The following is a 17,678-nucleotide window of genomic DNA, read 5'->3' as shown; positions in this document are numbered from 1 at the left end:
AGGCATGAATGAAGCATGCTGCGAAGCGTAATTTTTTTCGAGGTACGAATCCATCTTGCTCTTATTGTTCATGCAAGAACCCCATTCATTGATGGATCAGACGAGGGCATGAACTCGGTGTTCCAAGAATATGACAGGTTTTTGAATCATTGAAGGGGGCATGAATCAAGCATACTACAGAGCGTATGTAATGTGTTTGGAGGTAATACGAATCTACCTTGTTCTCATCATTCACTTAAGTCCCCTATCCATCGATGGATCGCTTGAGTATGCATCCAATTAGTGCAACGAGTGAAAATTTCTCATTCTTATTGTCAAAATATGTAGCCAATTTATTTGAATGGTAAAATGATTACATCAATTCTTAATCAGGGGAGTTAAAACCAGGTTGTCTTGTACATTCAACACCATAGTATGGGCTGTATGTGCACCTCTGCTTTTTCTCACAAAAATTAGACAATGATAACCAACCGACAGCCATGAATCATGCCACATTCTTGAAAATTTGGATGTTCTAAAAAGATATAAACAGGATCATAGATTCACAGTACATGATATTCTTTACTGATCTATACTAAGTAACCAAGTAAACAGGTCCATAAGATTGATCATCTTGGGAATTTTTAAGCTGGCCAAGAGACACATAGGGCACCTCGTCCTTGACTCTCTTGCTCGAAAGGAGAAGTCTGGTGATGGGCCCCGATGTTGGCTTCCGGGGTCTGTCAGTAATGCTACCACCACCACTTCCACGGACTGGACCCGAGAATGGACCACGACTCAGTTCAGAACCGATGGTGCCATTTCTTGGAGATTGCTGCACGACGGACTTGTTCTTCTTATCCGTTTTCAACCAGAAGAACAGGGAATTTTTCCATGATTTTCTGTTCTTTTTCTCCCCTTGTAATTGTCCCTTAATTCCCACCTTTTCAGGAGGCTCAATCTTGAAATTTCCTTGGCATGCTTTTGCTTCGTCAAGAAACTGAAATTGATATACAAGTATCAAAACAAAGAGGAAGACACAGATCATACAACTAAAGATTAGAGAACTTACCTGTTTAAAATTTGCTTGGCAATCAAACTCATAGTCAAAATAATCTGCACTGTCATATTTCTTGTACATTGGAGACTTCATTTCTGAAAACCAAAATCCCAAAATATATCGACTTCGAAAGTTATCGAGCAATTTCTCGTCGACACCGAGTATGGTTGGAATCTGTTCTCAACCTGCAAAATAATGTCCTTAACGACAACTTCCGGACGATGAAACCTATGAAGGAGAGTAAAATGCACTAAGTAATAGATATGAAACTGAGCAGTATGATTATAAAAAAAGATATTACAATGATCTCATTGATTCATTAGGTTTCTTCTTTTATGATTTTGTTCCCAAAATGTAGAATCCAGCTAAGTATATGTTCATCAAATGAAATTGCCTTACAATGTTTGGCAGTTGGATAGGTAGTGAGAGCTACTAAAGTAAAAACATTTATTTATGAAAGGAAGAGTGCGTATTGGAGAAGGCCAGCGCCGTATGAATTAATGCATGCATTTAAAATGGCTAAAGACATTAATGGTAAGTAACAATACTTTAAGAAATGGTAAATTTGATTAATGGAAATTAACAAAGCTTTAATATCTATAATCTATAATATATTAAAATATCACATCAAGGGATAATCAATTTTTTTTTGATGATTTTAACTCTCTACAATTCAATTATTTCACTAATACTTTACTTTTTCATTTTTCAATATATAATAAATACTACATAATTATTGTCATTTATGAAATTTGTGTTATTAATTCTCAATTAATTAATATTCACTTTAATCTAGATTCAATGAATTTTCACTTAAATTACATGAATCTAGAGTTATTATAGATGAATATATTCATATTCATGTATCTAGAAATTTTAATGAGAGCATGTTTGGTGGGGATTAAAAGCCAATTAAAATCAATTTTTTTTACCGTTATCTCACTATTCAGCCGTCGTTTTTGAATTCTTATCTCACAGGTAAGACCCACTTTATCTCTAACAGTCAAAAAATCAATTAACAAAATATCTACCAAACAAGCACTAAATGTTTAAATTTATGTATTAACAATTAATTTTTATGTATCAAATGTAATATAAAAAGATTGCTCATTTATAGTATTTCATCATTACAAAAAATTAGAATCATAGAAATTGAGTTTTGAGACTACAATTTGAGTACAATTTTATTTTCTTAAATTTCTATATTAAATTTTATTTTCTTTAATTTGTCTGAGACTCATCAAATTTTTCAACAAATTGGTAACAAATATTACTTTTACATCACTTATAAAGTATTTCAGAATAAAGTGTAATGCACGTTCAACTTTGACTAGTCAAATCAAGTTTGTGGATGATGATTATTGCTCCTATATGCGATTTGTCGAAGATAAAATCTAAATAATTTAATGGTTTCGTTTCTTTTGATTTAAGTTTTTAAATAAGATGACTCATCCTGGAATCTCATCTGATAGTGGTTATGAATTCGATTATCACAACTATAAATTTTCAAAAAATTTACATGTCAAGCTTTTAATGAATAATAAACACGATGTGCACATTACTGAGTGTTCAATAGTAAACATGGATACAGATTAAAATTTACATGCTTTATGAGTTTAAACTCTCAACCGAGTTATTTCAACATATAATAAATTTGTGAGTAATACTAGCAATTTAATGTCAATCAAGTAATTGTACTTGGAATTTTATATACCATGTAACTGCACACATATTTGATTGCAGTTAAGATAATTCCATTAAATATCGTACTTTAGAATGATATAAATAAGCAGCATGGACATTGTTAATGACGGTCTTCGTACATGAATAATTGCATGAATAAGAAATGAATTAAGCTGAGTGTACAGCAATTGACAGCCCACTCACAAGAGTAGGCTCCATGATTATTTTAATAGTGGGGTCCACTTGTTTGATGTGACAGTACTGTAAAAAATGATGTAAAAAGTACTGTACTTGTAGCATAATTGATAAGAAATAACATACGAATATCGTTCTTGATTGGATGAAAATCATCTAATTCTCTATAAAATTATCACATGATTCACATATGCTCAACTTCGAAAAAACCCTCTTTGCTTTCAATTGGGAGACATGTAATCATGGAGTTATTAGCTATTAATTCAATTAAATTGTTACAATAGGGAGGGGTAAAGTGAGTGACAAGGAGATGCTTATGAAGGAATTAATACACCTATAATTACATAATTAGATAGACCTAATTAATAAATAGTGTTTAATTATTTCTTGAATTTGCATGTTTAAGTAAAGTAAATTGAAAGGTAACCAACTAATATCTGTCACCATCCATTTGTGGGTCAAGGAAGAAGATGAAAATTTTCATGCCGCATGTTTCGGAGGGTCCGATGTGTCTCTTTCACACTTTAGGAGGGAAATTAGGTTCTTTTGATGTGTCACAAAAGCACATAAAAAGGACTTTAGATTTATGGTCTTGAACTTGTCGTTTTTCTATACATTTTTAAAAACTCAATACATTATTATTTATTAGTAAATTAGAAGACGTTAATGTGTAATATATTTGTTGGCGGCTTCTCATTAGCTAAAAAATATGATGTATTAAAGTGTTAAAAATATGTGGAGAGAAATCGTCAACGAAATGAACAATGCTATAGGTACATAATTTTTTACAAAAAAATCTTACAGACAACACATGGTGTATCATTATTGGAAAATGGGGAAAAAATCCAATCATGTTTTGCCACATCAGTGTCGGTACAAGTTCTGTTAGAATTTTCCTATACTCATGACTTTATTGTAACGAAATAGCTATTTGAGATTCCAAATCATAAGAAAGAAGGTGAAAACATGAGGATTTTATGGAATTTTCTTATTTTCAATGAATTTGGAACTGACGATGTAAAGTTATTTTTGATTGATGTAATTGTTTCAATGTTAAATTGATCAAAGGATCCCAGTAACAATTTTTTTTTTTTTTGGCAACCAACTGGGGCCTCTTCTGACTTGTTTTTGTATAACAAATTTTATTATATTAATTGAAAAATAAATTGTAAATTGGTTTAGTTGTCAATAGCACAATTTCAAGGCCCTCCTGCTGCAATTGAAACATATCCTAATACAGTTCTTCTAAGTTTAGCATCCGTCTGACAAATTTATATATTGATCAAACTTCATTTTCAATCACATAATGAAATAAATTCATAAGTATTATCGTATGCATCTCCCTTTTTGTCTATTTATGAATTAAACTGTTTATAAATCGTTCCCAAACATAGGCTCATTAATTGAACTTCCAAGAAAAAGTTGGTTAATTAAAATTAAATATAGATCTACCCTTTTTAATAAAAATTATATTGCTTTTGACCATAAAATAAACAAATTTATCTTATCGTTCTCGAATTTAAAAACCAAATTAAACAAATCATCACCATCATTCAACTCCACGACCATCACTTTCTGACCGATATGAATGGTAATGAGCTCGGGCCGCTATCGGCTCGTGAGAGTTCAGTCGGTAGGTAGCTTAGGCCCCCATTAATCGAGCTCAAGACGCCCCCATTAATCGAGCTCAAGACTGTATTAAAATTTGGTAAATTATTTAAATTTTAGCTATTTTTAATATTTTTTTGTATTTAATTCTATTATTTTTTTACAATAAAAAACGAAGGCTTGAGTCCTAGCCCTAGGCTCAGGTAGACCCGTTACCTCAAATTTGAACCAACAATGACAGCAGATGCTTATGGAATCATCATAATATCAAGAACCAGATCACAGAAATTAAGAGAATCGCATCAAATTGATCCCTCTTCATCAGCACGATCTCTATACAAACTACTAAGTATATAACCATGAGCGTAAGAGGGCATCAAGAAATCAAAAGTACCCCGTCGAGATTGAAGATGCTCGAGTCCTCTAAGCACACTCAAAACCCGCAACCCACTCTAAGCAAGCAAAGGCAGGGCCATAACACTACCAAAAATGAAAAATAATAAGAGTAACAACCACATTGGGAAAGATTGTTGCCTCTGATTAATTGGACCTTCTACTGTTTTCAGCTCCTTCTTTGCTTTAGTTTTCTTCAACGAGGGTTCTGATGTTTCATCTGGAGTAGATGCCTGCTCTCTCGGTTGTTCAGCTGCTAACTGCTCTTCATATTTCTCGACATATTCTGGAAAAAGCTTGTTAAAGATTGGGCTGTTGAGAACAAATCAAATTTGTTACGCGCCCATCCAAAAAGTGCAACGGTTAAAAGGGACCACAACATTTCAGAGATTAATGAGCCATCCACAATTCAAAAATGTGCTTACACGACAAAACAACTTAATTCATCATTCCCATAAACAAAAGCAATAGCCATTTGCATACCAAAAAAGGAGGCATCTGATTCGGGAAAAAACTCACTTTTTACAATTAAAAGCCAGAGAAGCTTTTGCAAGCCTCTTTTTCTCTTCTACAGTAGTTGTCACACTGCCTGAGGTAGGATTGCTGTCCATCTGAAACACAACAGAGCAGAAGCACCCTCCAATTTTTCAGAAACATTATCTCATTTGGCTGAGTTTCTGATTATTGAAACTGTTTTCTAACGAATAGTAAAATGAATGGCAGTTCCAGTTGGCAAAATGTGATAGATTCAATTATAAAACTTTTTGATGAACTAACCATGAAGGAAAGGAGTCCTGTCAAAATCCTGCATGAAAATAAAGGGAAAAATCAGCTCAACAAACTTGACACTGCTAGAGAAAAGAAAGACCGTATTTGCCTCAGTGACAACTCCTTACGTGGAGACAGACCACATGGGATTCCAACTCTCAGGATGGTCTGAAATAAATATGATATTCGTAAGTGGAAGGAGGGAAAAAAAAGAGACTTGTGATATCAAATAATTAATACGTCAATGTAACTTCATGATAACTTACAATCACTCATAGAAAGGCAAAGCTTCTTTTGTGGTTTGAAGCGCCCACTGGGAGTAATCATACTACAGATGATAAATAGCATTTGACATCATACATATGAATGCCAAAATTGTGAAGCCAACAATCTTCAAGCGTTAAATAAATTTTAGATGCAAATTTTGATGGGAACTAAATTACCTGATTCCTGGAGGTTTGAAAGGATACTCTGCAGGAAATATTATCTTTCCATGGTAATATCCACCTGGAGCGATTAATAATGTAAAAGCAAAACAAAATAAGCAAGCATTATAAAAACAAAGAAACATCTCTTGTGCACAACTCCATGAATTTTCACTCTCCCTCTCGATACAGCCAACATATTTACAATGGATAATAAATACAAGAAACCTGCATATGGTGTTCCTATGCTTCCCTCCAACACGTAATCTGACCACAACATTAGATAAAAGGTACAATTAAAAAATGATGAAAATAAATAAGAGAACGGGGAAAGAAACGAATAATAACTATCATTCCATTGAATCAATAACCCTATAGAATCAGCCAAAAATGCATGATTATAGAAAATAATTCACAAAATAACCTCCAAAAACGCATTAATATAATATCTTTGTATTTCAATAAAGGGCTATCCAAGATATTATTTCCTTTTCCAATTTGATAAACCTGATAACTGTACGAAGGATTTTTGTCATTTAGCACATGAAGTAACAAGAAGAATGAAGAGTGACACAGAGCAGCAAAAGCATATGAAAACAAATGACAACTGGAAAACCTAATTGTCCCACACATGAACGAAATTGGTATATATCATATTGATGAGCACGAGAAATCAAGTATGAAAATATATCCAAAAATTTATTTCAAAAATCCACTTCTTTTGATACATCAAAATAATACAAAAGCGAAAGCAGAAAGAAACTGAATGTGCACCAGAAAAGGCTCATGGAACAAACATCCACGTAGAAAGAACATAACTTGCGGAACTTACGCCACTCGAGGATGTCATTTGGTTGAGGACGGGCCACTACATGGGGAACAGGTTCCTTGAAATGAATAAGACAAACAATCAGCAATAATACTAGCACATAATTTGCAATAAAGGCTGAAATCAATCAATATTAAAACAATATTAAAAGAGAGGATATTGCACAAAGCACACAGAAAAGTAAGCAATAGCTGGCATGACCACATTTGGTNAAAGATAGCAACATAATTCATAAATCGTATTCAGCATCATTCTGCTGATGAATAATGGTGTCCAAAACATGAAAACTGACTAGGTGGCCATCATGTGAAGATCTTGCTGTGAAATTGAAAGTGAAATCTAATATATTAAAGTCCGCATTATACTGTGTGAGATCTATCATCAATGTTAGTACTATACAGACTAAAGGAACAAAAAGATGGATTAAAGTTATCTTTTCACATATAAATGAGGTATTCTCCATCTAAGAAACTCCTAAACACTACAATGTCGGAATGCAGGAGTAAATATAATTCATTGCAACTGAGAAGCGTATGTATTCAGCAATATGTATAAATTTAAAGATTTTCAGGGGGAAAAAACGTACTTTACAAATTGCTCTATAATCCTTCTGAAGGCGTTTTAGACATGCTTTCTCTGTCATCTCCGTCAAAATGATAATTAAAAGCTATACGAATTCTAGATTGGTCTTCAAAAACTAGGGCGTCTCCTGTAAAACAGAAGTAACTTTTAGAACTTGATAAGCTTGTCCATTTTCAACAAATGTACATGCAAATTTAAAAAAATGTTAAGAGTTTATGGTATAATAGTTTCATGGAAAATGCATAGAAAACTCAATATCAGTATAAATAAATAAGATCGAGTTTCAAGAAAAACAATTATTTTTCAGAAACTGAAGAAAACAACTATGCATACATAAGTACATGTTTACAGCCAACTCAGCTAACCAGAAACATAAAACTCATTTCCTGCATTCCATCTTCATGATTATAAAAATAAGAATCATCAATGCAGACAACTTTGAAGAGTGAAGCATCAACATTTAACAGCTTCGTGAACTTATGTAATTCAACTTGTTTTCTTTCGCTTGTCTAAACCACCCATTTTCACCAGCTGAAATTGAACCCAATCTGCATATTCATCAGTTCCAAAGAGTAACAGTGTCATTTTTTACCAATAAACTACTGAAAATCCTCCCGAAGAATCCTACCTAACAATTATGTCATTAATACTCTTTAAGTAATGTCCAACAGTTAATAATTTGAGATGACAGATAATATAATTAAGAACCCACTTCTTTCCATTTTCTGATTTACATTTTCCTAACTTTATAACTGGTTGTTGTTCTTCCAGAAAAAAGTAAATATCCTATAGAAAATAAGCCATTAAAATAGAGAATCAGTATACAAGAAATAGACTTTTACTAACTTCACAATCTGGGTGATACTGTCCTAATATCTTCAATGCTTCATTAACATCTATGACAGACAAAAGAAATGATGAACTAACTGCCAGTTTATTTGAGCAAGATGTACCATGTAGAATTTAATAGTAGCTCTTGACCAGAATATGTTTATTTCCAACACGCATCTTATTTAGCAATATGCATTACAAAAAAAACATAAAAAGGTGCTTTCCAACTCCTACCATTAATCCTTTGTACAAGAAATCCATGAAATTATGCAGAAATCATATGACTGGTGGTAATTTAGATAAAAGACTCGTATATGTTTCCAGAAACAATTAATTACAAAGAGCATTAGCTGTATATATTTGACATTTTAATTCTTCTCTATAAGGAGATATAAGTGGGAATTTTCCATCCATTTCTCTCCTCGAATTTTGCTACTCGCTAAAAACAGAATTCCCTTTGGTCCAAAAACAAAATTCCGAAGGCATTTTCATGAACAAGGGGGGACGGCTTCCGCATCACTAAACTGTACTCAAACTTGGACCAAAAAAAAATTATAATCGAGATAGCCCTAAAAAATGTCAAAATTTCTCAAAATCCAGAGAGATATAGAGCTGCTCAATCGCTAATTTACCCAAAATACATTCCTAGAACACCCACTCCTGCAATAAAACTGCCAAAATTTATATAGACGACTCGTTATCGCAGCCATTATCAGTGTTAAAATCCGAGGCCACTTAAAAAAAATTCCATTCTCCATAACGTGATCCATCCATTAAAAAAAAAGCAGCAAAAAATCATAAAAAATACAAAGTGTGTAGAGAAAGAGGCGTAAATTACCGGAGATCAAAATGTTCTAATCAAAAGGATTGCCAACTAAAATCATTCCGAATATCAATACTTAATATAACATTTTAAAACGCCGAATATACTATAAAACTGTGGAGTTTCCGATTCGATGAATTGATTTGGGTTCGGGAACAAAGGCATGCAGTATCCCAAGTTCTAATTTGTATATTATACCATGTTTGGCAGTTCAAAAAATTACTCAAACTTACTTGATTTATTTCAGTTAATTCCATTAATTGGCAATGGCCTTAAGAGAATTTTTCTTATCCTTTAGGTCACTAACATTATATATTATAAAAATTAAATATATAAAAAGGCAAGAACTTCACTTAAAATCTTGAGGCTACTTTTACTTCGAGTGAGAATTAAGTTAAATGACAAATAAACTTATGATATTTTACTAATTGATGGAGGGATCGGAATTGTTTAGTTGACCTTAAAACTTAAGTTATTCATCAAACGTCAAGTCAAAAGATATGTTAGTTTTAAAGAATGAGTGACGAATTGTAAAATGGTTAATAACTTCAACGACCAATAATATAAGAAAACTATTTTAATTACTAATTGGAAATTCTACACAAAATTCGGTGGCTAAATTAAGTCTAATTTATTTTGGCCGTGGTTGGTTTGCCGTTTTCGGCCTATTTTTCGTTTTCCATTTTCGAAAATGCGGAAAACGCGTTTAGTCCGTCGTTTTCGAAAACGCATTTTCAAAAACGAGTTAAAATTTATAACTGAAAATGTAAAACGACTTTTTATCATTTTCAGCGTTTTCTGTTATAAATGTCGAAAAAGTTCAAAACGCGAAAAACGGGCCGTTTTCGAGGAAAACTAAAAATCGTTTTGAAAATGAAAATACAAACCAACCACTACCTTACTTTTCATAAAACTGGATATTATTGCTTAATAAAAAGATTATCTTTTAAGTACAATCAAACATGAATTTATTCTAATGAAAAGATAAGTTTAAGTTTAACCTACTAAGATTTTATGCGGGAGATTGAGGTAGATAAGAATTCTTTGGGTGAGAAATATCTGAGAATTTTGGAACTTCAAATTTTCTAAAACACTTGTGAAATTAAGTTTATGTTTAACCCTTATTTTTTAAAGATTATTTTTTCTCAAAATTTATTTTGATCATACATTCTCCAAATTAAATAATTTTTGATGTGAATCCATGATTTTTTCCTACTTTTTAATAATTAATTCTTCAAAAAAGGGTTGCTTTTTACCCGTCATATTATTAGAAAATATCTAACAAACAGGGATTAAATAATATTTTCAATGTCAAATTTAACACAATAAAAACGAATTTTGTGTAGATGATGTATTGCGTGGTTCTTAATGTTATGATGTTAATAAATAAATAAATAAATAAAAATTCAAGCATCACACCTATTGAATCAAGTAAGGCACGAGCTGAAGTTGATTTTACAGTCAACCTTTGATTGTCGAATAATTATAACTATTTTAGGAATTTGATAAATTTTTTAAAAACTTGTTATGGAAAACTTTGCACCAAAATATTGCATCTCAGATTTTGCTGTTAATTTTTTCAATTACCCATCATGAATAAAATTAAATCATTTCTATCCCACATGTAATGTTATTCTATGTCTATTTAAATTTTTTCTACTATATAGACAACGATTTTATTTTCTAATATTATAAATGCTTAGTTTTTATAAATATTATTTCCTATAATTTATTCTTTCTTCAAGAAAAACTAAAGCGGAAGGATATTCTTTAGGGGAAAAATTCATAAATCAGGGATTAACTATGCACAATTCAATTTTCAGCTCAGACAGTTCCATAATTCAAGCGTGCAATTATATATATTCTATTAAATTAGTCTCCTGAAATCAAGCGTGCAATTACCTTCGTTAGGTGAACTCCCAAAATAAAAATTCACCTCCCTAAAATACAAACTCACCTTCTCTTCATTTGACATTTATCGATGGCAGAATTGACATTTAAGGTCACAATTTGAAGGTTCTCAAATTGAATTATCTCATCACAGTATAATAGAATTAATGCCAAGGCGGTGTTGTACTTTTGGGAATAGTTCGAAGGATTGTTCACTACGCAATTGAAGATTTCAAATCGAAGCTATGTTGAAAATACATTTAATCGTTGCCATCGGTAAGTCATGCCATGGATTCATGAATTTTACGTTTTTAACGAATTACTATATCCATTCATTGAAATCGGGTACATCAAGCGGGGCGGGGTTCTTATATTATACTTTTTTTTTTTATTTACATTTTCAAAATTTTGAGTTATGTTATAATTAGAGAATAAAATACAAATTTAAAATGGGTCTTTAGTGGGTAAATTATTTAGAAGTAAAATTATTATTATTTTTATCTTCATAGGGCGTCTTGCCTTGCTAGCGTGTTCAGGGTGGGGTTTTTTGCCTCGTTCGAGGCGAGATTTTCTGTCATCCCTACATATAGCTAATCACATATATGTATGCTCAAATGTTAACAGACATATGTTTGTGACATGAACTTAATATAGTGGACTGCATAATTAAAACATTTGACCACATTCGTACGTTTCTTAATTAATTAGTCATTGAAATATATATATATATATATCTGTGTGTGTGTGTGTAACGTGGAATTTGTTTGCATATGTTCTGTTGCCAATATGCATATACAGTAAGCTATGTCAATTTGCATATGGTCTGTGGCCAATATACAGTGATCTGTGACCTCAGTTCACTAATATTTGTCAAGTTGCGTATGATCTGTGACCAATATACAATTATCTGTGTCCTCAGTTTACTAAAGTAAACTGTGTCAAGTTGCATATGATCTGAGACCGAGATACAGTGATTTGTGATCTGAGTTTACTAAACCGTGTCAAGTTGCATATGAACTAAAACTTGGAATCCGTTTCTGTGAAATCACATCTTTCCATTATGAGTGCACATGTACAATAAGTACTGTTTTATTAAACAATATTACTATAAACTGTGTCTATGACAATCTGTGACCTGTTGTAATAAACTTTGACACTTGTGTATATTAGACCATTCAATATACCTCTATGTACCTAAGATCGAATATTGTGAATGCATACCAGGATTCCATATTTCTAGTTGGAAATCCAGTTGAATGGACGACAAATGGGGAATTGCAAGACACAATTGTATTAGTTCCTAATTAACATAGTAGTTTTGGAAGACCTGTTGAAAATAGGAGAAGGTCATCCAGTAAAGGAAAACCAACTGTCAAATGTGAACCTTGTGGAGGACATGGTCACAATCGAAGAAGATGCAGTAGTTTGATTTCATTAAGCTAAAATTAAGCAAGGACAAAAATCCAAGAACAACAACTTAGATGATGACACAGTTACGCAGTAGATAGATCATCTTTTGGTAGCATTTAACACTTCATAAAGTGGTTGAACTTATGGACTGGTATATCATTTTACTGTAAATGAAATATTCGTTGATGTGATAATGGTACAAATGAATACCATATGACTTTTGAAGCATAATATTTGATTTGATATTATGATAGGTGACCAGCATGGTAGAATGTGTCTTATGAAGACTTAACTATGCATAATATCAACTGTGACCATCAATTAATATTTGTGACCAATTTATAGATATTCGTGACCGTGCATATTAATTATGTGATTGCTGCATGGTCAAATATGTTGTACAACACGTAATCTAAAAAATTTAGCATAATGTGACCAAATGACCTAAATATGTGACTATATATTCTGTGACTTCTACAAATGAACTGTGCAATTGTTTTAGAAACATTTATGTGTACATGTGACCATCTGAAAACAATCGGTGATCTATTAAATTACCTGTGACCTGTGTCGTGTGGAATTACTATGATATGTGACCCAATGAGAAACATATATGAGTAATAAGCTATAATCTGTGACTTGGAAATATATATTCTGTTAATTGACACAAACTGTTAATGAAACAGACACAACAACCATCAAACATCTCAAAGTCCTGTGACCAGACATAAAATGGCCAAACCTGCTGAAATGAAAATGAAGCTATAATTGATCAATTGCGAAACCAAACAATTTTCCTATGTGTCAATGTACAACCATAGTATCACAATAATTACAGCTAGTTTCATCACACAAATTACTATAAATGAAAATAAAAAAGAGGCCAAAATTCAAACTCTTTACAAAATCCTATCATCATCCTAAATTTCGAATGCACTGTCAATCTTCACTCAATGACAATCCTCTCTCCCTTTTGTATGCTTCCCCACCTTTGTAGGCTTGAATATCTGCTAACATTTATATAACTAGGACGCTATGCCCAGCCTAGTTCTCCCAGCGTCAAATTTCTTCGGCATAGAATCTGTATCATCATGGAGCAAGTATTTAGCATATTTGATCGTAAATATGTCGCAATCATGCCTGAACAGAAACATAACATAATTTATTAGGTACGACACTTATCCAAATGCTTAGTAATAGGAAAAATGGTCATAGACTTACCCATTCTTCTATTGCGAAAGGCTACTATCAATCTTCAACCTCAAGTCCATGCAATCATCTCCATAGTGGTCAATAGTTTTTTTTTTTCCAAAGTCCCACTGCATTCATTAGGTGAGGAATAATTTCGACAAATGGTTCAATCCCAATACGGACCATAGAGTCTCGGTAGGCATTCCTAGCAGAATTGAACACATGCAATATATGTGTACTAAATTCAAGGATGGCAAGCATCCAGTGCACTTTGTTTGTTGGTATAATTGGCATAAAAACAAAGTCCACATTAGCCTAAGGAGAGTTCAAAGGCAAACTAACATTTGTAACAACATCGATCAAATTGGACTTTGACAACAATGCAGTAGGATTCTACTTGAATTTAGGGCATGAGTTTTTTAGCTTCATTTGGAACCATAAGTTTGTCGTCATAGCTTTCAATTTGACATTCTTCCCATGCCTTGCCAACTAGCGGATATAGTAGAAACAAATATTGATGTGCTGTCATAATAAAAATATAAAAATTATTATGATATCATGCTTTGTCAAAAACTATTCAAGAATATCTATGACCACAGTTCAATAAGCTGTGTCAATTTGCATATGGTCTGTTGCCAATATACAGTGATCAATGACCTCATATCACCTAGCTGTTTCAAGTTGCTTATGATATGTGACCAACATACAATCATCTGTGACCTTAGTTCACTAAGCTGTGTCATGTTGCATATGATCTGAGACCAATATACAGTGGTCAGTTACCTCAATTCACTAAACTGTTTCAAGTTGCATATAATCCGTGACTAATATACAGTGATCTGACTCAGTTCACTGAGCTGTGTCAAATTGCATATGATCTATGACTAATATACAGTTATATGTGACCTCAGTTCACTAAGTTATGTCAAGTTGCATATGGTTTGTGGCCATTCTACAGTAATCAGTGACCCCAGTTCACTAAGCTGTATTAATTTGCATTTCGTCTATGACCAAGGCAAATGATATATGACTAATGAATAAATCTGTGGCTATAGATGTATAAAGACTCATACCCTGTTGCTCAACGAGGACTTTGAATTGATAGCTCATAGAACCACGTTTTATGTCCCACTGAGAATGAATTAATAAGAAATGCAGAACTGATATAATCGTCAACATCATTAAACTTTTTCTTGTAAATTTAACATGAAGCAAAAGTTATATGTTAAAGTGAGTTAAAACCTACTATGAATCAATCTACAATTTAGAACGTATCTTTCACAGTTCACACAGCAACTCCCCCACACATTTCCTTTGATACCAATATTTCACCGAATAAGTATTACAGATAAAATATAAAAAAAGATAAAATTGAAAATATCACCTCGGTGGACTGTTTTTTGCCCGACATACGATTTATTCCTTTTCAACGACGTATTCTTTAGACTATCATCTGGCTTTCTTTTGTTTCTTCTGTCTGGTGTCTCCACCATCTTTTTTTAGCTTAATCTCACCCTTCAATTTAGCCATTACATTTCGATTTTGAAAGTTGGAGATTTATGAAAGTTGAATTTCAAAAATCATGAAAGTTGAGCGAGGAAATGATGGAGATTGTGTTTGAGAAGAATCAGGGGTTTCAAATGATAAAGAAAGGAAGTTAAGAGAATCCCATATTTGAATGCTTATTTTACGGGATACAAGCGTCATTTAAGTAAAAGATTTAATATTTAATTAAATTGTTTAAAACCTGAAAACTGAACAACTAAACTTCATCACTGAATTATAAAATGTAATCTTTATTCACTTGCTGCTGCGTAAATTCCACCATTTTATCCAACTCATGACTGGCCTAAGTCCATTATGCCTAAATGTTGTAAAAGCCCAAACGTTGTGACCCACCCTTAATTCAAAATGACGTATGAAACGATTCATGATTTCTCTAAATATTCAACATTACATTCTAAGATCGTAAGAGTAAGTTCAACTATCAAAGCACACAAAAATTCATGTTCAACTATCAAAGCATTTTCATAATTTCCCAACTTATCTTATAAACTTTTGTTCAACTTTAAAGATTAAACAAGTTAAATACATAGCTAAAAATTTATTTTCAACTTTATTAATGTTTACGGTTTAAATACGATTAATATTTATGTTGTGAACTATATCCTAAGAGTTTACATTCGGGAGAGTTTATGTTTGTTATTACAATGCTTAGCGAAAGTATAAAATAAGCAACCAAATACCTTAAGGAGTAGTTGGAAAATTGACATAAGAATGGTTTTACATAATCGTAAATAGCTCTTTGCAAGGTAATCTGGTAACCCATGCATGTCGACCTTTTCTTTCAATTCTTCACTCTTTTTGTGAAGTATATGAACTAGAAAAATTACACAAATCACATTGTTTAAAGAATATAGTTATATCAACTCAAATGTTCAATGCCCAATGTTTCGTCCTTGCTTGAGTTGGCAACGGCACGCAATCTCCTCTTAGTCTTGCTCTAACATCAAATAATGATGTTGACACATAAAAATTCAGCCCAAATCAAACGGCTCAAGGAATGAAGCCCAATTGGAGGATCTCCAAATCAGATAGCCCAAAGAATGAAGCCCAATCAAACAATTCAAGATGAAGGCCCAAGAACGCGGTAACGCTATCGCCCAAGTTTGTAAGTCGCCCAAAATTTGAGCGAATGGAATGCCATGCAGTCGCCCAGAGCTGTTACTCTATTCTCGCCCAAACCTTCAAGTCACCCAAGGTCTTAACAAACATAAAGCGTTGTGGTTATCAAGAAATGCAGTTATGAAAGCAGTTATTAAAGCAGCCCTATCATGTTCTACGATTCAAGGAATTCAATCGAAAACGGTTGAATGACGAATAGTAATGGCAGCAGTTAAAAAAAGCAGTTTTCATGACAAGCTGGCCATTATGAGGAAAGTGGACAGTTGCAGAACGATCAAGCAGTTTTTAGGCAGTTGATCACAAAAAAGATCATCCATGGAGTATAAAGGGGAGAAAAGACATAGAGCAAAGGACCGAATCAAAAACTCTCGAACAGAGAACATGTAATTTTAATTTCCTTAGTTTAGACTTCAACACTCTTTTCAGTAACTCGTGTGCTTGCGCTCCTTGAAGGTATTTTGTTTTTTATTTCCAATTGTAAAGTCATCGCCAATAAAAGAACACCCCTTTTTGGGACTTTGTCTCAAGAGGTTTGTCCCTTATACAATCGTCTGATCCCTTTTAATTGTTAGCGACTAACCCGCGTGAAACAATTTGGCATGCCCAGTGGGACGGTGGTGTTTGGTGTTGAAAATACAAAAGGTGAAACAATATGCCTCAGAGATCCGATAAGGAAGTAGCAAGTCAGGGAGGAGTCCAGTCTGTGATCGAGCGATATGAGGAGCAGCATCCCTCTCCACGAACAGATGGACAGAATCAGAGCAGTAACAGTCGTTACGAACCAATGATGGAATCAAAAACTCTCGAACAGAGAACATGTAATTTTAATTTCCTTAGTTTAGACTTAAACACTCTTTTCAGTAACTCGTGTGCTTGCGCCCCTTGGAGGCATTTTGTTTTTGATTTCCAATTGTAAAGTCATCGCCAATAAAAGAACACCCCTTTTTGGGACTTTGTCTCAAGAGGTTTGTCCCTTACACAATCGTCTGATCCCTTTTAATTGTTAGCGACTAACCAGCACGAAACAATTTGGCACGCCCAGTGGGACAGTAATGTTTGGTGTTGAAAATACAAAAGGTGAAACAATATGCCTCAGAGATTCGATAAGGAAGCAGCAAGTCAGGGAGGAGTCCAGTCTATGATCGAGCGATATGAAGAGCAGCATGCCTCTCCACGAACAGATGGATAGAATCAGAGCAGTAACAGTCGTTACGAACCAATGACGGAGTTGAGTCCTCGAACCATGCGTGCATTACTTGGAGAACTCACACAAGACGTTGTTGAACAGGTAAATCTTCGAAGTATTCATAATATGGAAAGATTTAC

At 33.2% G+C, this 17,678-nt stretch overlaps 2 protein-coding genes across 3 annotated transcripts; both read right to left on the bottom strand.

Annotated features, from left to right (window-relative positions):
* Positions 1-375: 375 nt before the first annotated feature.
* On the bottom strand, positions 376-1,522 carry LOC111402679. 2 transcript variants are annotated; one of them, XM_023031041.1, is made up of 3 exons: positions 1,439-1,522; positions 1,052-1,224; positions 376-979 (listed from the first exon to the last, which is right to left on the bottom strand). In XM_023031041.1, the coding sequence occupies exons 2-3, from the start codon at positions 1,130-1,132 to the stop codon at positions 575-577; spliced, it is 486 nt and encodes a 161-aa protein (XP_022886809.1). In that variant the 5' UTR covers positions 1,133-1,224; positions 1,439-1,522; the 3' UTR covers positions 376-574. The 2 variants fall into 2 exon arrangements, with proteins under 2 accessions (XP_022886809.1, XP_022886808.1); XM_023031040.1 differs by lacking the exon at positions 1,439-1,522 and adding an exon at positions 1,341-1,428.
* A 3,227-nt stretch (positions 1,523-4,749) lies between these two features.
* LOC111401484 (ubiquitin-conjugating enzyme E2 34-like) lies at positions 4,750-9,367 on the bottom strand. The gene is made up of 10 exons (XM_023029224.1): positions 9,192-9,367; positions 7,527-7,649; positions 6,944-6,998; positions 6,340-6,378; positions 6,130-6,193; positions 5,953-6,014; positions 5,815-5,854; positions 5,696-5,723; positions 5,438-5,529; positions 4,750-5,230 (listed from the first exon to the last, which is right to left on the bottom strand). Exons 2-10 carry the CDS (start codon positions 7,581-7,583, stop codon positions 4,978-4,980), a joined length of 690 nt encoding a protein of 229 aa, XP_022884992.1. The 5' UTR covers positions 7,584-7,649; positions 9,192-9,367; the 3' UTR covers positions 4,750-4,977.
* Between the last annotated feature and the right edge of the window lie 8,311 nt (positions 9,368-17,678).

This window comes from Olea europaea, chromosome 10 (assembly GCF_002742605.1).
Source record: "Olea europaea var. sylvestris chromosome 10, O_europaea_v1, whole genome shotgun sequence".
Classification (NCBI taxonomy): domain Eukaryota; kingdom Viridiplantae; phylum Streptophyta; class Magnoliopsida; order Lamiales; family Oleaceae; genus Olea; species Olea europaea.
This window is presented reverse-complemented; position numbering and strand designations above follow the sequence as displayed.

What these genes read in the sequence shown, in the direction of transcription:
- LOC111402679 (XM_023031041.1), bottom strand. Translation starts at nt 1,132, where the DNA reads ATGAAGTCTCCAATGTACAAGAAATATGACAGTGCAGATTATTTTGAC. An exon ending in GCCAAGCAAATTTTAAACAG is followed by an intron (nt 980 to 1,051) that starts GTAAGTTCTCTA and finishes TATCAATTTCAG; the next exon opens with TTTCTTGACGAAGCAAAAGC.
- LOC111401484 (XM_023029224.1), bottom strand. Translation starts at nt 7,583, where the DNA reads ATGACAGAGAAAGCATGTCTAAAACGCCTTCAGAAGGATTATAGAGCA. An exon ending in ATTATAGAGCAATTTGTAAA is followed by an intron (nt 6,999 to 7,526) that starts GTACGTTTTTTC and finishes ATTCATTTCAAG; the next exon opens with GAACCTGTTCCCCATGTAGT. An exon ending in TTGCCTTTCTATGAGTGATT is followed by an intron (nt 5,855 to 5,952) that starts GTAAGTTATCAT and finishes TATTTATTTCAG; the next exon opens with ACCATCCTGAGAGTTGGAAT.